The 20,874-nt window shown below is 36.6% G+C and overlaps 1 protein-coding gene across 2 annotated transcripts in view; it reads right to left on the bottom strand.

The window, feature by feature from the left end:
• Positions 1-20,614, bottom strand: part of LOC135614349 (uncharacterized) — a 28,680-nt gene extending 8,066 nt beyond the window's left edge. The window contains exons 1-13 of one of the 2 annotated variants that reach the window (XM_065111625.1): positions 20,457-20,614; positions 16,366-16,539; positions 13,118-13,299; positions 11,635-11,740; positions 10,455-10,531; positions 9,812-9,899; positions 9,050-9,239; positions 4,778-4,904; positions 4,597-4,677; positions 2,631-2,729; positions 2,424-2,519; positions 2,026-2,100; positions 1,196-1,315 (exon numbers count right to left, since the gene is read on the bottom strand). In XM_065111625.1, the coding sequence (XP_064967697.1) occupies positions 1,196-1,315; positions 2,026-2,100; positions 2,424-2,519; positions 2,631-2,729; positions 4,597-4,677; positions 4,778-4,904; positions 9,050-9,239; positions 9,812-9,899; positions 10,455-10,531; positions 11,635-11,740; positions 13,118-13,299; positions 16,366-16,539; positions 20,457-20,511 (1,470 nt within the window). In that variant the 5' untranslated portion in view covers positions 20,512-20,614. Of the gene's footprint in view, positions 1-1,195; positions 1,316-2,025; positions 2,101-2,423; positions 2,520-2,630; positions 2,730-4,596; positions 4,678-4,777; positions 4,905-9,049; positions 9,240-9,811; positions 9,900-10,454; positions 10,532-11,634; positions 11,741-13,117; positions 13,300-16,365; positions 16,540-17,468; positions 17,728-20,456 lie in introns of those variants that run through there. The other variant, XM_065111626.1, reaches the window with a different exon arrangement.
• Positions 20,615-20,874: the final 260 nt, after the last annotated feature.

Below are 20,874 nucleotides of genomic sequence, written 5' to 3'. Positions count from 1 at the left end.
CTACATTCATTTTGGTGGTAATTGGCCAGTATATACTCATGTGATTGTACTGCATGTGTCATGTGTCATGTTTAGGAGTTATATGTAATTTAATACATGTTCTTTTCATATATGGTTTGCAATACTCAATAAAAGCATTTCAGTTCATTATTTAACCTAAGTTTAGCCAAAAGTTTAAGTTACTAATTTCTTATTTAGCCATATTTAGGCTTAGGGCGATTTTTTAAATAGGTCCACGTCCGACCTGTTCTAGTTGGACTGACCCATGATGTAAGGGTCCCTACCAGCACTATGTCAGTCTGCCCAAAGATCGATATTGGTACAAGACAACAATTTTCATCCATGCTCATAAGATATGACAAAATTTTATGCTTATTATCAGCTGCCTAATACAACCCTCTTCTTCCCAGGCTTACAATTGGAAATAAAAAAAATTAGCAACAAACATGAACAGGAACAGTTAAATCTTGTTTCCGTAGATAAAAGATAAAGTTCCTTCTCATTCTACAATGCAAGAATCATGTCCACTACCAACAATAGCACCAAATATATTTTAATAAGGCTTGTATACAAGTCAAGGTAGATAAGATCTGATGGTTAACAACTTACTTGCATATGAATGGAACAACCAAGGCTTTATGTAGTCATGTCCTGCCTGTTTCCCTTTATTCAAATCTGAACTTAGTAGTTCTGGGCAAGGTTCTGAATACCATACCGTACCAATATACCGATCAGTTGTCGGTACGGTATGTACTGAGCTGTACCGAGCATACCGACACATAGTACACTAAGATATACTGATGTACCGCATGTACCGGTCCTTTATCAGACTGGTATGTTTGTACCGACCAGTACAGTACGGTATTGCAAACCATACTTCTGGGTTCATAAACAAGTAAATATTGATCAATGATTATCGTTAACATTATCAACATATTTCATTTACATAAGGATTGAACTCATGTATGAACACATACAAATGCTATCAAAATTTTGGTATCACAAAACAATGTCCAATCAATATGAGATATTAATAAACTATCCAGCAGCTAAAATGGATTTATATTGAAAGTTAGTGCATCAACCAACAAAATAAAAAACAGTAACAATACAATAGCTAGCAACATAAATCAAGTTATGTCCGTGACATTTCACAGAGAATCAATCAAGAGCAGAAAGAATTATAGAAACATACATCTTTTATGTTTTCCTTCTTATAATCAATAACACGATCAGCTCCCAAGGACCTTAATAGTGAAGCTTTCTTTTCACCTCCACATGTTGCAACCACTTTATTGCCAGCCAATTTTGCCAGCTATCAAGAGAAATTCTAGTTTAATTTGCATCATAGATAACAGAAAAGAATTGAAAATGGTGAATAACATAACTGAACCTCAGTATAACATAACATTGACATGGTAAATTTGTTGGTTCACAAATTGAAAACTCGCATCTTACTATTCATCATAATGTGGAAGGCACAATCGATGCTTTTGGTGTCACATGACATTCTAAAAGACAAGATAACTAATAATTTTTAGTTATTTATTAAATAGTGCAGCAACGAGGGATGCTATGAACAGAAATATTAGAAAATGTCAACAGTGGAATCATGTAAAAAGTACAGCCTTCTGCCTGATGATCATTCCATTTAGGGTCTAGCAAGTGCCAAATCCAAGCAGCTTTTCCGCTGAGTGAAGATTTTGGGAGTTCAGGATTCACAAATCACAGCGGATTAACATTATATATTAAGACCTGTGCCTCCAGAAACAGGATCTTCAAACATAAAATAATTTAAGATCTAGGCAAACACAGCAATGTTCCAATGCTATTTTATTAGGAATATGAGAAAAGTACAAAAGAGCAAAAAGCAAAAGAAAAGGCAAAAAACAAAAGAGTAAGATTACTGTCAACTGATCAACATTTACTCAAAAACTTTAATTTCCACTAAAAAATGCTGGAACCAATGAACAAAAATAATGACCCTTTGGTTGCGAAAAAGAGAAGAACATAGCAATGACATACCTGAACTGCAAACTGTCCTGTACCTCCAGCTGCTGCTGTCACTAGTACTACTTGTCCAGATTCCATTTGTCCAGCCTAGAAAAATGGCATGTAATCAACATGATGTTTAGGATGATTGGTGGTAAAATATCCATGTAACGGACCCCAAATAGTTGGGACATTAAGCATTGTTGTTGTTGTTGTTGGTTTTTAGGATGACTTATGACGATCTAGCTTCAAGTACAGTAAAAATTATATAAAAAAGAATACCATGACAATTTAATCCTTAAAACTCGAATCTAGTGTAAGTAATTCCAGTAAATAGATCTAAAGAGGAAGAAGCTACACTTCAAGCATTAATAAAAGAATGGAAGTCTCTATATATGAAGAAAGAAAGAAATATAATATTTCAACCATACCTTTTCTAGAGCAATTGAAGCAGTCAAACCTGATGTTAGCATCGCAAGAACCTCTGCATCTGGTCTTGGAACAGGAAGAAGATGCTTTGCAGGTACCTGAAAAAGTAAAAAAATACAGAGGTAGAAACATTGAAAGCTGATGTTAATCATATGTAACTGCCAATTTGGCAAGCCCAACTGAAATAAAGGAATGCCAAAAATAAGAACCACTGAGAATTCAGCATAGCTTCCAAAAGCCATAAATGCCACAGGGGCTCCAATTTTCAGATGGACCGACTCGCCAACAGCAGCAATTATGCCAACTGCCTGGACAAAGAAATTTTAGTTTAGCAAGGAAAGAGCATCAAAGAGGGTTAGAATTAATATTCAGATTTATCATCACTGCACCTTGTCATTGGAGATGGTACATGATTAGTGTATTGTAATAAGCATTTCATTAATATTATGACTACGACAATAAAAGAAAATACAACCAAGGAATGATTGTTCTTTTGGCAAGCCACAATGCCAAACTATAAAAGAAAAATACTTTCAAATGTATACATAATATGGTAACCAATTACTAGTGTTAATATGTCAAAATATCACACAAAACTTTATCTACTTACCTACACTAAAGTAAAGATAAGAATTCAAATATTTTGCATTGGGAAATAATTCCTACACACACTTTCAGGAAGAATGCTACTCATGACAGTTGACCATTTAATAATTGATAAGAGGAATAATGATAAACTTTACAAGTTTGGTTTTGGGACAATTTTATGGAGCAACAACTGATGTACAATGGATCTTTATCGTCAAATTATATCAATTCAGTTTGACCAAGGAATTAAATCAGTTTGTATTTTATCCTTGCTGTCCATTGGAGTGTTACATTTTACAGTGTGCTAGTACCACCCAATACTGGTATTTTTGTCCATGGCTTAATGATTTACATCAAATAGCAGACCAAGGATTAAATCACAATCTGATACCGTTACCATCATTACCAGCCAAACCGACTGGCATTTTTGGTTTTATTGCTTAATATTGAAATGAAATATGTTATGAAGAGAATATGTGCAAAAAGCTTCTAAAAGTGCTGGACCAGCATATTGAAATTTTAAAATATTTGTAAATACATAGATAAACCAGAAGTTAACAACTATACATGCCCCTTATCAGTAACTACTATCACCAATAGAATCATCATGCTAGCGTAAGACATGGGTTATTATCATCAAGTTAATTGTAATTCATAATTATAGTTTTCGAAAACCCATGCATGACATCTGATAGTAATATATGTCTACCATAAATGAATCAAACTAGTAAAGAGTCATGGCAAGTTGGTCACTAAGTATTGCATGCATACTAGCTAACATGTTGGTAACTGGCTAGGCTTGGAGCAACTAGGTTGCAACAAGTAGGGTTGCGGAAAGTAGGAATGAAGCAAGTACAGTTGTGTCGATGCTGAGCAAACGAACTGCTCTTGTCATCAGTTTACTGGTGTTGTGCACCATATGGAGCATGAGGTTTAGTGAACGAGTACAAATTATTGACATCAAATTGTGATCAATAAAATCTATGCCAATTGAAAGGCTACACCAGCTACAAACTCATGTCTGGCTTCGATCTTGTATAATTTCTCTCATCTCATCCCCTTTCCTTTCTGACAGAAAACTAATAAGGTGAATTTGTGTGCACTATGATCATCATTTTATTCCTCGGCCCACGCTCCATCTATCTTCCAACAGACTAGGACCATAAAGGACTCAGTAATAGCTCAGTACCAAGAAGGTTACTGGACGACACACTTGATATGTAAATGTACTAGGTGGCAAGCCTAGTGTCAAACTAGATCGGGCCTGGTCCAGATAACGGTGAACTCTTTACCAATTAATATGATTGAAATTCAAACCATTGTAGTAGACATAGAAAATAAAAATAGCTTTTTCTTGACAAACAAACTTATGATATTCCCTAACACGTCTGCTAATCTAAAGAAACATCAGAGTTAGTGCTTTAAATCAATAATAAGTTCTGATATGTACTAGTGCAAATGTTTTCAGGTTTTGTCTTATCTTCACATTTATATCACATCCTATCAAAACATATTGCTCATTTCTGTGCTTCATAGATGCCAGTTAACCAAATTTATGTGATCTTATGAATTATAATATTGCAAAACCTCGAAACCAGCATCAAATGGAAGCCGTGCAGCAATTTCGTTATCTTTGCCTTTAAAGTATCGCCCAGAGCTAAAGTTTACCTGTCAGATGTGTCATAATTTATCACATCAGATTAATAGGAAAGTTAAAAGTAAACTATAACATATTTAAAAAGTTAAATAGTTAAGATCACAAGCATACATCACTGGCATTCACACCAGCATATATGATTTTGACAAGGGCATGGTGTGGTTTTATAGGCAACTTCAACTCTGTTTGAACAACCTTTGTAGCAAATCGAAAATTGTGATCCAGAGAGTGGACAATCCTACATAAAAACAACAAAGTTAAATTCTAATAGATATCCAATGACCAATATAACAGAATTTACAGGAATGAACTCTGATGTCCAATAGAAAACATTAGATTCAGCAGTCAGAATATCTAAACAGTGAATTTGCTAGCTGCAACAACTGTATCTTTCACATCTACTGCTTTTAATTCTCCCAAATGTTTACTGCACCAGTGAGTGTTTATCTTAAACTTTCTTTTTGCCATCCAAAAACAAAGAGAAAAATGTCAGCTTCTAAAAATTTAACTACAGACCAAGAAAAACATAGGCCAGCATCTTAGTCAAAACATTATGTCATATAACCAAGGTTTGCAATACTGTCCGGTATAGTATGGTTCAGTAAGTGTGGTAGTTATCAGTCTGATAGGTTACCGGTACATGGATGAGTGTAAACTGGGTTGTACCCCGATATTAGACCCTATACCATCCGGACAAGGGTCGGTAACACCCAGTATAGGTGTGATACCAGGCATACAACCCATTCACACTCATCCCTGTAAAGGGTCGATAACACCCAGTCTAGGGCGGTACAAGCTCAGAATTATGCAGTTTCTTTTTTGTTTTTTTTTCAGCTTTTTAAAGCTTTTTCCGAGACTCGATATGTTTTGTCGTATTAAAACTTGACCACCTCTACCGAGCGTACAACCCAGTTCACACTCATCCCGGCAAAGGGTCAATAACGCCCGGTATAGGGCGGTACAAGCTCTGCATTATGCAGTTTCTGTTAATTTATGTTTTTCGGCTTTTTTAAGCTTTTTTTGAGACTTGATACATATTACCATATTGAAACTCGATACACTGGTATAGACTGATACCCTACCGTTTTGACGCCTAACTGGCACAGTACCAGTACACAAAATTATGAACCTTGCACGAAACTTCTACTCCAAATGTTGACGTTAGCATAAATTGTTCCACAAAAGATAAACAAACAACAAACCGTAATGTCTTAACCATTTAGGGTTGGCTACATGGATCTTTTCCTATCATTTATCATTGTGGAGGGCAATACCAACATAATAATAAGGTATGCTCTACTAAACCTAAGCTAACAAGGTTCTCCCAGAGAGAGTTACATACTCATGAATTACCATCAAAATACGTGAACATTTCAATAGTTAACAGTCAACACATTTACTGGCTATACCAAGCCATGTAAATTATAACTATGGAGGGAGACAAAAGTTGTCCAGGAAGAATCATAAAACAAATAATGATGCAATGAGTAAACAAACACTAACATGATATGTTATCAACAACATTAATACCAGCTACACCAAAGGAAGAAAGATGAAATAATGAAAAAGAAAAAGTTGTCGATCATATTGTTAACTTATCCTTCGAAGCTTTCATAATTTATACCACCACAAGTCTGTGAGCTGATTAGTTCTTTACATCTATGTTCATCCAGGCTACATCAGCAATAAAAACAAGAATTCACAAGATATTTCCAGACCACTTTATTAGCATGGATGGACGTAAGCAATTACTCAATTTAAGTTCAAGTAACTAGTCCTATAACCGACTAAAAGTACCTATCAGATCTTCATTTACATGTTAAAGACATAGGTAGCCCCAAAATCAGAGCTATTATTGGTTGAATCGTTCAGCCTTAATTTATCCCAGAAACTGGTGTATATATATATATATATATATATATATATATGTCGCTAATTCTTTGTGGTCTCTACAGTCTACAATACCAAACACACTGCATGAAATTAATTATACATCAGGATCAAGGACTGCAATTTCGCAGGGACATGGAACATCCAATTTTGGACTATCTACATGCGATACAAAGTTTACTGGGCCTGGACCAGATGATAAGCCTCTTTTATATTTATTCTTTGCCCCCAATCACTTCCCACCCTCTCTCTCATTATCTCAGCCCATCGATGGTACTCCTCTCCTCCTCATCCTTGTCTGCCACTCCTCCTTTGCCGCCGCCTCCTCCCCTCATCTTCTTATCTTCTCCTCCAACTCTCTTTCTTCTTATCTTCTCCTCCTCCCACCTTCTGGTACTGCAGTAGTACCAGCCATGTGTTGGTACGTTGGTTTGTACCAGACCCATATAGGTTCAGCCAACATTCAACACTAGTGTGATATCCAAAATTGCAATACTTGATCTGGAAAACTTCAAAATAATTCACCAAACCTCAGACTCCAAATTATGCATCTGCTAAATGTTAATCCAACAGACACATAATCTACAGAGATATGTCAGCATTTTTCACATTTTATTCTGACAAAACCAAGGTAGAAGAACAAAAAGGCTGGGTAATGTCTTCTTGCAGGAATTTTAATTATACCAGATATAAATCATCTGAAAGAGGCCTTAATGGTATCTTTTGATATTCATCTGAAAAGTCTCTTATTCCTCCAACCCTAGATATATGTTATACATCCATTCCATTTTAATTCTTTTCTTTCTCCACGAAGCCTAGAGCAACGTAGTTTTAGTATGTAATGATTTAATATTGAATTTTGGAATAGAGGGTGCAAAGCATGTTTGGTAAAGGAACAGAAGCAGAATATAATCAATAATTTCTGTTTGGTTAGTGGCCAAAGCCGCCAAACCATCTGTGCCAATGCAACTACAATTTTTTCTGAACAATAAATTACCCGAATGAACTATTGGTCTATCCTTCTATGCTGACGTGAAAAAGTTTGCTTTATTAGGAGACTTGGTAAGGCCTTTGAAACATGAAGAGTTCCTCCAAAGTCAAGAGCCTATATAGGAATGCATAGTAGTATTTTAGCATGGAGCTCCATTCCCAATGAACTTTATCCACTACAGTAAGAACCATTTTGTTCAATCAACAAAAGAATCTGTTGAAGTTGCTTTATCTTCATCTTTGGTGTATGCTTTTGGAATTCACTTCAGGTTTCTAGCAAGTACCATTACATAGACCAGGGCACTTACAGTGATCAGAGTATCATGAAGTTAGGAAATACACAAAGGAGAGAGAGAGAGAGAGAGAGAGAGAGAGAGAGAGAGAGAACCCTTTGACAACAACAATGTTGCATTGGATCATTACCCTCATTTACAATAAACCACAATTAAATTTTTACTCTTTATTAGTCAGGCTTACGTTCTTTACTTCTTTACCTAGCAAACATAAACTGCTAAACACTGAGGAGGTGCTGCTAGAGTTCCAAGATGGTTCAGAAATCAGAAGTGCTCTCCTAAATTACTAGTCCTACGATTAATAAGAAAGCTTAAATGGAAATAGCCTGAAAATAAAAAATGGTACTACCATCACTTTGAACTGGCACGTACAGGCAGAAAGCAATAAGAAGCAATAATATGTCACAAGATCACAATCTTGACTGCTACTCTCATGTTCAAGTGAAAGGTTACAAGTACTCGTGAACGTATGAACATTAGAACCTTTATCTTATTTTTTAACCAAGTGATAGCTTACACATAGCTGTGACTTGTGAATATAAGAACATTTTCAAATTTCACCTCTATCTCACATTTTTAATCTAAGATTTCCCAATAATAAATTGCAATTCATGTCCAAACAGTTTCATCATTTCAACCTGAAAATGTCAATGATTAAAAATCATAATTGGCAAGGAATAGAATAATGGTTGGTTATCTAATTTAAAAGAAAGTGAGCATCCAGTTGACATTTTTCCAACAGACTAAAAAATGGCAAAAGTTGATCGATGTGCCATTCTTGCTAAGAATCTGCGATGATATTTGTCAGTTGTCACAGCGATGCCATACAGGAATATGGACAATAGTGAGGCACAGCCCACTCTAATATGTTTCAAAAAGCATGGCACAGCTTGTACAGTACATGTCATACATGACATGATATTTACTATGTCCAACACTAGTACCCAATCAGCACAAGAGTAGACACATACTAGCAAATAGATTCAATTTTAACATTAGACCAAGTATTATCTAAATTTTCCTAAAGACTAAGGCTACAAAAATCTAAAGCAGCAACATTCTGAGTTTATACATTATTATACAATAATGGGGAAACTATGCCAAAACTCCTTAGAAAAGATAATGTTAGGTACCAATAACCAGCATAAACCAAATATATCATAATGGCTTTGGTAAAAGCCTAAAAGACAACAGAATGGATGTGGCTTACACTTTCTCAAAGGTATCTGGTATAAGGATGTCAGAAGTTGTTGTATATTGGATTCTTCTTCGAGACTTGTATGGCCTTATTAAGTACTTTCTTTCTTCTGATGGTGTAGGCCAATACTCCATTCCTCTACGTCTTGTTATCCACAGACAAGCACCAGCTTTGCTCTCATCTTTAATAAGCTCTATTGCACCTAGTTAATGTGAAGCAGAGAAATTCGAGACACAGTTATCAAGAACATCAAGAAAGGCTAAGTCCCATAACATTATATATTAGATGGACAAAAGGGTGGATATTTTTCTGAAAATTGAAAAGTCTATATTCCTCAACATATGATTGCATTCAAGTGACCATGGCTTGGATTTTGAAAAACTGGTTCCAAGGAAACTTTGTTATTTCAGAATCCACCAAGTCAAGAGTGCCACATAAATCAAATTAGTAAAACACAAAGATACACAAAAAGGCAAATAAATGTCTCCATCACATATCTGATATGCGTAATACTAAGAAGAATCTAGGGTATTCACATATATCTTAATGCACTCAAAAATAGAAGTTAAACTGATTCTTCGGCAGATTTGAAGCAAGTAAAGTTATGTTGATGGAGAAGTATACAGAAGTTGAAAGATCAACACAATTAAGAAGGTGAAAGAATAGTAATAAGCTAAGGCAAGATATACCTTCCCTCAAAGATAATTTCAGAAAGCAAAGAAATGAACTTGCATCAAACAAGTACCATAGTTCAAAAATAAGTAAATAACATACCATTAACCACTGTGTCCATAGACAGGAACCCACCAACTGCATCAACTATTTTGGGGTTTATTTTTGATCCCATCTCAGTTTGAACAAACTGCAATAGATCAGACAACCAGCACGAGCAAACTGTGAAAAAAAATCATTAGATCTAATACAAGACATTAGTTTAACTCCGCATAAACTGGTACAAACGATGAGATGATGTTCTGGTAGGATGGGAAAGGAAGTGGTGGTGGTGATAATGGTAGTAGAGCTGGTGATGGCAGTGGACATAACAAGACAGTTTGGCATTGGTAAAATGGTGGCTGGGGAGGATAGGGAGGTAACAGAGGCAGTGGTCATGCTATCATAGTGGAAGAGGTAGAGGAGGAGGTAGTGAAAAAAGGGAATGTATGAAAAAGAGAGATTAATGGTCAATATAGTATTGACGGTGCTAACAGACTTCAGGTATTTGTTGATTACATGGGGCACTTGATGGGTTGAAGTGCAGACATCTTAAAGAAGTGGTGTCATCTAATTAATACTAAAATGAAAGTTGATCTGTTAACTAAGCAGAGTGCATATAGCACTTCCAAATAACGGTCAATTGGATCTCGTTCCAAGCAACTCCCAACGAGAAAACAGAACTGTAGGCTGCATAATCTAATACCTCGGGGCAAATCACATTAACACGAATCCCTTCACGTTTCAAAGGAGCAAGTGCTCTAGTGAAGAGAACCACACCACCTGCACAAAGTAGTTTCTGAATTCACGTATAGCAAAAATAAAAAATGGAATAGTTAATTATAAAATGTGGATTTATTCCAGCCAGCAGCTAGCTCAAGTCATGTCATAATCTGTCATGCCAACACAAACCTGTCTGAAGGAAGAAAAGAAAAATCAGAGAGTAAGAAAGTATATAGGTTTAATGGGCTGACACATCTATTCCTCTTATCTGGCCTCTAATTGGATTAAAAATCTGATTATATCATACATGGGGAGTCACAGTCAAGGAGTTTACTGTTGGTCCTTTGCTGAATTCCTAAAAAATCTAGATGAATGAATTAATTGCAATTTATATGGTCCAGTCAGCTCACTCAGGCATATCAATTTACAATACATAAATCAAAAAGGGCTCTTTTAAAAGATATACCTAGATTAATACCAACGATCCCCTTGCAGAACTAATCCATGATGAAGTAGTAAGCTATCACACAGCAATGGAACCATTATACAGTACATAAATTCTTGTTTTTAAAGTTCGGTTAAATTTTACCTTTTGAGAAACAAAAAATAAGCCCTCTATAAATATCATTCCAAAAAATAAGCTCTATGAACCTGCAAACCTTATATGTCCACAAGAAGGCAGCAATAACTGTATATCAAACACCCAGATACAAAAACAGATTAAACATTATGGAATCTTGAATCACAATATTGTGTGAGTTCAGTTTGCAATTGTAAGTTCTGAGTTCTCACATGCAACCTGATGTTCTATCAAAAATTCACTTAAAGATTAATATATCTTATCTACCCAATGCAGTTGTAAAACTTAGATGTCCACAAAAGTAGGATAAGGAGCTAGAAAATGTATTTATTTGCACCTTTCCTTGACATACCAAAACATATAACAAGCAAACCAGTTGTTGATAATGAGGTAAAAGAATTTACGATTAACATGAAAAATAATAGTCAACATCAAATCAAGTTTGCATGCACTAAATTTTTATGAATATGAGGTTATCATATATCTGGAGCAATGATGAAATAGTTTACACAAGTTAAAGAGCAGTGTTTATAAGATAATATAGCTTTTTCTGTTAAACCAAAAGAACTAGGAGAAGTCAAACCTTTTGTGCCAGAATAGATCGGGTCAGCATATAAAGGATAAAGACCTGAAGCTGAGCCAAGATTTATTATGGCACCAGGCTTCTTTTTATACCTCATTATTTGAATCTGTAGATATTTTTATAAAGAAAAAATAGAAAAGCTTCAACACCATCATGAACTGGCTACTAATTTGGCAAAAGAAATATGGAGAGATATTGATACAGAAATCTGAAAGCAAGTAAGCAAAGAAACAAAAAAAAAAGGTATTTATATACATAATTTTACAATTATATGTCACCGATATTTATATTTCATCTAAAGGCAAACAATGGCATGCCAAGTTAAACAAATCAATACCTAAGCATACCATATTCTAAGCATGAACAAGTTCCTTCAAATATATGTCAATCAAGGATTAAAATCTTGGTTGATCAATGACCAGACCGTGACTGTTATGACTGTACTGACACTCGGCATGGGTCAATACCACTCATACAGTCTGAACCAAGAAAATCTAATGATGTCATTTCCCTTTTTATTAACATTGACTACATCCTCTTGGGTTCCTATTTGAATTTTCTGACCTGGTCATCTCATCACTATTACAATTCTTTTTGAATCACCTAAATTAGTTTTCTCTCATTTTATATTTAGAGAGTTCTCCCCAGTTCTTTCACAAGTGAAATCATTTTATATTTAATATTTCCAGATACACAAGATGATGATCCTAACTCTCATCACAATGATCTTGTTATTGTGCATGGACTAGGCCAGCAAAAGTCAGGCCAGGCTTGACCAGTGTAGGACCTTTGTTCAGCCCCATTTTGGGTTAATTTTGGCAGGAGGTCAGACCAAGAAAAAGTGTTGGATGTTGATGTGGCAATCAATTTGGTGGCTTTACTTACTGGGAGCCACCTGCACTGGTTTTGCCTCTACTTAGTAATTTAATTCTCTAGTTGATAGTAAGAGGGACTTCTTGAATTCAAATCACAGATGCATTTGTTGGAGGTGAGACTGATATGTTGTTATTGCACTATCCTTTCAACTACCTTACTGTCTAATTTCCTAAAACTGGCCCATAAAGCTTGCATCTTATTTTTAGTTTGCATTTGTTCCCATTGACACCATCCCTACTTTGTACTTCATAAGTATCTTAGGAGTCAGGAGCTACTGAGCCTAGGAAGCCTCCACATACAATCCACAAGCATGATAAGGTCCCCTAGCATATAAACCACATGCAACAGAGCGTTTTTTTATATGTCCATTCTAGAATCTAGTTGCTGGCATTTTCAACATAGTAAACCCTAAACCTCTAAAACAATTTGTACAAGATCCCATGTCTGTCTGAACTCTGAAGAAATTACAATTCAGTGTCTTAATATGAAAAAAGGAAGTTTAAAGAATGCTTCATCAAATATGTAAATTCATCCAGGAATCTTCTCGTAAATTGGTTACTTAAGTTTACTTCTGAAATTATAACGGAGTAACTGAGTTGAAGCATACCGCAATGCGGGTGCAGTCAACAACTGCAGTCAGGTTTACATTTATGGTACGCTTCCAAGTGTCAATCCCATTGGTTTTATCTTCATGAAACAAGATATGATGACTAATTCCAGCGCTGTTGATGCAGATATCCAGTCCTCCGAACACCTCTAAATGTTTCTCAAAAGCAGCAGCTAGACCATCTAGAAATGACACAACGTTTTACATAAAGCACAAAAGAGGTTGTACACACAAGATACAGATGGTTTAAATATTAGATATATTTAGAATGACATATAGTGTTGATAATACAAGTCAGATAATCAAAATGATGATGACATTGAAGTTCTCATGTTGCTAAAATATGTACAAATGATTAAACATTAGAAATAAGAACGCTGAAACAAAATGATCTGGTTGGCATATACTTGATGAGGACAGAATATTGCCAATTTCTTGGTTATCCTAAGGTAATTATGGAATAAATTATGGATGGACTGAGTTACCAGGAAGATATGATCTTTACTAAGCCACTTAACAATTTATATGGGCACAATGGAAATTAATGTCACCCGCATGATTTCACATATAAAAGTGTAGACGAAGTGAAGATAAGTAACTTAGTACTGTTCTTTTCCTAGTAAAGCAGCTGACATTAATGAAAGGAAGACAAATTTCACAAAATGTAGCAACTTCCTTTTCTTCCAAAGGCTTAAAGAAAAAGAGAAAAGTAAAAACAATAAGTCAATGTGATTTACAGGATGTTCTCTTAAATGCAGGAGAAAGAGCCAAAACAAGAAAGATGTTAATGATCTAGGTAGAAAGTAACTCATTAAAAAAGCAATGATAGCATGACAAATTCTCCTCTTAAAGAGCAATATGTTAACCCTCCCTAGGCTGACACACATTGCTACCTAACACAACAAACAGAGCTCATTGGAGATCAGATCATTAACTTCAATTCATGGCTCAATATAAGATTACATGAACTCAATGCTACACTAAAGTTCGGTGGCTCCAAAAGGCCAATAATTACTATACCTGGTTCTGGTTCAAAATTTAAGCAGTTACTAGACTATAAGACAGAAGTTGTTAAAATGCAAGCGCACCAGCCCATGCTCCCTCTTCAAGTCCACACCACTCACTAGGTTTAAGATTCTGGTCCAGTGCTGATACCGAATGGCAGACAAATCGGTTCAGTCTTGGTATGGACTGACATACTGGTACATATAGGTCATTGGTATGGACTGACATACTGGTACATAGAGGTAGCAAATACCAAAAGAAAGTGTTATTTTCAGGTCTGACTCAACTTGTAACTCAAGAAGATCGTGTCATGCATAAACCTTTCTTCAAGAAGTCATAACATAATGTTATATATTTTCTCATATATTGTTCACATTTATTAGAACCATATTAACTCTCTAGCTCTACTTCCACCCTGAACAACCATCCGACCATTGAGCTATCATGATACATTGAAATCATATACCTCCATGTCACAGAATCTCATGAGAAGAGTACACCCAAGACTTAGAATGACTAATAAGAGTCTAATGGGTAACTACCGTTACTTCAGCTTAAAAAATCTTCAATGTGCATCGATAACTAATATATAAATGCAGCAAGCAAAAAGATTATTAGTCAGAGGAGCAGTTCAAAAGTTCACCAGATAATTAGTTTTGAAAAACACTCACTTTTAAGGAAAATCCAAAGATATCAAGATCTTTTTTTAAATCAATCAAGAGATCAAAAGATGATAATCAATTTAAAATTGGGTCCTCAGAATCAAGATTCGCAATACCGTACCGTATCGGAGTTTCGACCTGGGCTCGGTACCGGTACGGTACGGTATACCGCTCGGTACACCCAGGTGTACCGAGCGGTATATTCAGGTGTGCGAGCACTGTAGCAGTGCTACAGTACCGGGCCGGTAAGAGACGGTCCACGTACCGGAAACCTTTTCGGACCGGTACGTACCGCCCATACCAGGCAGTACAGACCGGTACTGCAAACCATGCTCAGAATATTACAATCCGATCCTCAAAATATTCTAAATTATTACTACTTGAATAATACAGATCAATCCTCAAGTATTATTGATCAGTCCTCATGGTATTATAGATCAGCCCTTGGTGTATTATGGATCAATTCCCAAAATTTAATAATTCTTTCCTATACAGACAACTTTCAATCTATTTAATAAACTAAGCAAGCTCTTCCCTTAATTCTGTATGCCCTTTCAGGTGTTGGAGAACATTTGGTCTACTGCTTATTGCTAACAGTTTCCTTCCATTTCATGCATTCATGATGTATTTCACACAATAGAGCTCAAACTATGTTGCAAGAGCCTAAGCTACCGCCAATGCTTCATGTTATGTTGAATGAGGATCTACCACATGTTTTGACACAAGTCCTGAGCTCCAACAACTATCAAGTTAATGGAAATTTTAAAATAAATATTCCTGTCAGATGCAACATTTGTTTGCAGGATGATGGCACTTGGGAGCTTCACAATGATCTCCAACAATCTTCAGAGTTCTTGCCTTGGAGAGAAAGGCAAGATGAGGAAGGATGAGTTGTTTAATGCAAGTCAATAAAACGTCCTACTTTGCAAGCCTGCACCACTTTCCATAACCTCATCCAATGCAGTCCACATCATTAAGTCCAACCAGATCCCACAACTCCTCCATAGACTCGAAAAAAGGGGGGGCCTTGTCTCTAAGTGTCAGACAACTCCTCTAGGAGTTAAGGGAACAACAGATCATCAAAATATAGGGTGTCAGATAAAGAGTAAAAGATAGAGGTAAAGCCCATTTCTTAGGACTATGCTGATCTAATTTTTTTCTTACTGTGCTACGGATAAATCTTGTAGAACAATAAATCATCAAAAAATAGGGTATCAGACAAAGGGAAAAAGAGAGAAGTTAAAGTCATCTTCTCAGGACTATTCCAGTCCAAACATTTTATTATTGTTAATAAAATTGTCCAATGTAGTACCATGTATAAGTCTTGTTAGACTTCTTTCATTTTCTGATTGTCATCTTTGTTAAACTTCACTTATTTTTCCAGCAACAAACGATAATTTGGGAGGTCTCTGGCCTAGCACTGTACAAAACCCTAGAGAGGGTCAATCCTAATACTTGTAAGAGATCAAGGAAAAGCTATATACTGATGCTTCTTGTATTTCAACAGAAGCACAATCATCATAAGGTATTTAAGAGTAACTACAAGAAATATACTGAAAAAGGTAATAATTGAAAGCTTACTTGTATCGGTAACGTCACATTTAACAAATATTGCCGATGGAAACTTAAGTTCTGGATGGAACTTTGTGTTCTCCCTTTCAATCAACAAGACCACTTCTTTTCCCTTCTCTTCGGAGAAGTCGATTACAGTTACAAAAATGCCCTTCTGTGCAAGAGCCATACTAAGTGCTTTACCTATAAAAGAAAATGAATCAAAATGTTAGCATGTGTTTCAAGGTCTGCTACATCATGGAAAGATAAATAGAAGTAAAAAAACAGCAAGGAGAACTCCCAAACTGCCTAATTTTGGGAACATCTTGAGTTTTAGCTTCTATCACTCATATGATAACAAGAGATAAGATTATCGTACATCACTATCAAAGCACCATCAGGAAACAAAAATTGTTAAAACTTTTATGCATTTCAAATTTAATCTTTGATGATTCAACTATCATTACTATAATCAAGCAATAGTTCCAGTAAGTATACTATGCTAGTCAACAAAACTCATTCTAGTTAAAAAGAAAATAAGAAGTTAATAACACAACCCAAGTTGAAGTGTGATTAAACAATGAAGTAATCAAAGGATACAACAGATCAGTGTTTTAGCTCTGTTACCACCTAACATAAAGAATACCAGAAAATATCAACACGAGAAATGGCATAATTGTGCTTGTCAATTTGATGTTAACTTGTGATATTATGATGTCAAATGTGATGTTCATGTTGCTATTATTATGACACAGTGCTGAAGTGGCACATATGAGGTCCTGTTTTGACAATCTTTATCCTACATGAGCATCACACAAGTATCACATGTATCAATAACTATAGTTCTGATATAGCATTTCATTGACATCACAAATACATGCCATTCATGAGGGACTTATGAAGCACTTGTTACTGGCATCATTCTGCCACACATTTATGAAGGCATCTATTTGAATAAATATGCCAAGTTTACACCCTTTTCCAAAATTTTATATGTTCTATTTCATGATTAAAATGATCCTCACCTTATAGAATATAAAATTAAAATATCAAGATCAAGGAAGTCTGTTTAGTCCAACTCAATACAAAAACAAAAAGAAAACTTAAACACTAGTTAGGGCTTGCTTCTTCACATGGGGTGCGTGGAACCGACGCTGCCGCTGCTGTCATTCGCCTCGCTGCTACCGTTCAGCTTTCCTGCCGCTATTTCTGCCACTGCTATTTTTCACTTCTTCTCGTGGGGCACGTGGAACCAACGCTGTCGTCGCTGTCATTCACCTCGTTGCTTCTGTTCGACGTTGCCACTGTAATTTTTGCCACCGATAACTTTCACCACAGTCTACCTCCTTCATATGCTCCTTCCTCTTCTCCTCCTTCTCTTCTTCCTTCTTCCACCTCCTCCACTGCTTCCTCTTCCTCCTTCTTCCTTCTTCCTCCTCCTCTTCCTCCACCACCTTTTCTTCCTTCCTCTTTGTCATCCTCCTCCATTGTGCCTTCCTCTTGTCCTTCTTCATCTTTGAAACACCGGTACATACTGGTATACCATGTGTCGAGAATACCAATACCAACTGGTATGTACCAGTCCGGGCAGCAATCAATTTGAGTCCACTACATGATATGACATTCCTTGATCAAGATTTCTTTAGCCATAATTTAATTTTCTACTGAGGTGGATAATGAAAAGGTATTCTGACAAACAAAGAAAACCAAAGGTGGGTTAAGTATCATGAAGTAAACTGTACGAGGCAACATGTAATCATAACCATAAAATAGGTATCCTACACTTTGCCCTGTCCCTAAAAAAGAAAACTAATCAATATGAGATACCTATAACCAAAGTTTAGAAAAGCTAATCTGACCAGTTAGTACCAACCGGTATTTACCGATCCGACCAGGATTAGCACTTGAACCACGCAATTTTATCTGATCTGATTCAAAACTTAATTTATTTTTCTACTTGGACAGCCTATCAGCTATCATCAGGGTTGTCAATTGTCAACAGCAGGCCCCCACACAGCATCTGCGGCTCTTCCTCCTCCTCCTAGCATCCTTGCCCTCCTCCCCTTCCCCCTCCGCCCAACCGCTCCTTCTCTCGTCATTTCTCCATCTTTCTTTTTGGTCTCTGTCAACCAGCATGCCGATGTACCATGTAATATGCCAGTATGTACCTGACCCATAACCCATAAAGGTCTGGCGAGGGATCAATATAGGTTTCCAATTGAAACTTGAAACCTTGTCTCAACAACAATAGAGTTTCAAATTAGGTGGAGGGAGTAACATCTTGTTTCTAAATTATATAAGATATTACAAGTTCATCAAAATCAGTGATCCCTGAACATAATTATTCTTCCATGTTGGGTGATTTACATTTATATATAATGTTCCTATATGGTCCTCACATGTTTTATAACCTTATTTTGAACCAATGTACTCTTTTACTAATTGTTTCACATCTTTGCTTGAAAAGAACAAGGAAGTAGAGAAAGTGGAGGGTAGCTTGATCATTTAGCCATCCAATGTGGCACAAAGGCCTGAACCCACAGAGATGATGGTAAGAAAAGGACTCATGGACACTGATAAGTAGGAAAAACTTAGTATGTTTTCTAAGTCAAATTATTTCTTTTTCGTGTCAAAATAGAAAAGACTCAAACGCCACTATCAGGTATCAGAAACCAACCAATTGAACTGGTCCAACCAATGCAAATCAGACAATTTCACTTGGTTCATTCCAGAAAGGGATTACCACCCGATAACCCTAATGAGCACATTATGGTCAAAACTAGGTGTATCAGATGAGAAGTCTAGCACTTGTTGTCCTTATCTTTTTCTTTGCGACAACTCTTGACAGGTTTTTTTTTTGTTATTTTGTTTTTTTAGCTTTCCTCACACACTTCTCTCTTTCTTTCTCTTTTCATCTCTCTGTCCCCTCCTCCTCTACCTTTTCCTCCTCTTTCAAGAGCCTAGTTGCTGCCACATTGCTTCATCATTAGGTTGTCACTTCCTCCCCCTTCTTCTCCTCTTACTCCATTTCTTTACCTCCTATTCTTCTGCCTCCTTCATCTTCTCCTTCTCCTTTTCACACCCCATCCGGCAATCCTCCTCCTCCTCCTCTATTCTTCCCTGCTCTATTGGACTGAGTGGTATTGAAGTATCAGTATGTCGGTTTGTAGCAAAAACTATATCCATCTAGACATTGATTGGTATCAGCACCGACCTGGAATTATATATCTTGATTCTTAAACAGTGACTTAAAAAGCGCTAGGCGCCAAAATCCCAAAATGCCCGAGGCACTAGGCACTCGCCTAGGCGCCTTAAGATTCAAATTTTGCAAATATACTGTTGGAAAGGACATATAGGTTTATCCATTTTTACTAATTTAAGGCATTCACATTTTTTTTTAAATCTTCATGGGCATTCTGTTTCAATCAACACCATGGTTGCCATCAGCACACTTCATTCTGGTTGGAAGATGCCCAATGGCAATTGGCACAAGCTTGCTGTTACTTCCAGCTGGTGGCAATTAAATCCTTAATAATTAACACAAGGAATTATGAGTATCACACTTTTTTGTTTAATCCTTATGCAGAAAGAAGCACAATACAGAACAAAATGGTAATAGCAACTTAAACGGTCCTCCATGACAACTTTAAGGCAAAGAGCACCTCCCAGGATCCGTCTCTCAACAAGAACGAAATCAAAAAGGTTCGAGACAAGACCCAGGGACAAAATGAAATAGAACGAAAGTCCGACATCAGAAGATCGACAGATGGTTCAACAGAAACAACAGGTAATCAACCAAGTAAACTTAGCGTTACGTATATCACTGGTGATAAAACTTTAATGAACATCTCTCTCATATATTCTTTCAGTTCCTGTCATGTGGATCATCGATCATCCATAAACTTCGCGTCAACATTCAATTAGCAAAAGAGTCTCAAATCACGCGCAGGATCGAAAATTACGTTGAAATGATAACAAAAATTCATCCCAAACCGATATAAACACGCGATCAACGATTCAATCTTCTAATCCTCTAAGCTATATAAACACAGCAATTACGATCCAATCTTCGACTAGAGCAGGGTAATCATACCATACTTGAAGGAAAGAGAGGGGCATACCTATTCCGGAGGCACCACCGGTGACGAGAGCCGACATTCCGGGCTTTAGCTCCATCTTCGGACCAATCTAGGGTTCGGGCGATTTCTCGAACAAGGGATGAATCGATTAAGGTTGGGAGCAAAGAGGTCCAAAGACGACAAACCACATCGAAAAATGAAATCTGCCGTATTCACACGGTGGTAATCAGATAATGGTCAAAGAACTCCACCGGCTTGGCTTCGTGTCAGTGACTGTCAAGTGGGGGCCCGGTGGGGCCCGTCTCCGTCATTTCATAACTTCCGCCTTATGCCGGTAGCACAACGTTGGTTCTGATACAGCTGTGACGGCGTTCATATTTGTACCTGTCTTGTAATTGGTGACAGCGCCGTTCATATTTGTACCTGTCTTGTAATTGGTGACAGCGCTGGGGCCCACTAA

The sequence above is a fragment of the Musa acuminata genome, chromosome BXJ2-6 (assembly GCF_036884655.1).
Source record: "Musa acuminata AAA Group cultivar baxijiao chromosome BXJ2-6, Cavendish_Baxijiao_AAA, whole genome shotgun sequence".
Taxonomy (NCBI): domain Eukaryota; kingdom Viridiplantae; phylum Streptophyta; class Magnoliopsida; order Zingiberales; family Musaceae; genus Musa; species Musa acuminata.
The sequence above is the reverse complement of the archived record's forward strand: the minus strand, read 5'-3'. Positions and strand labels throughout refer to the sequence as shown.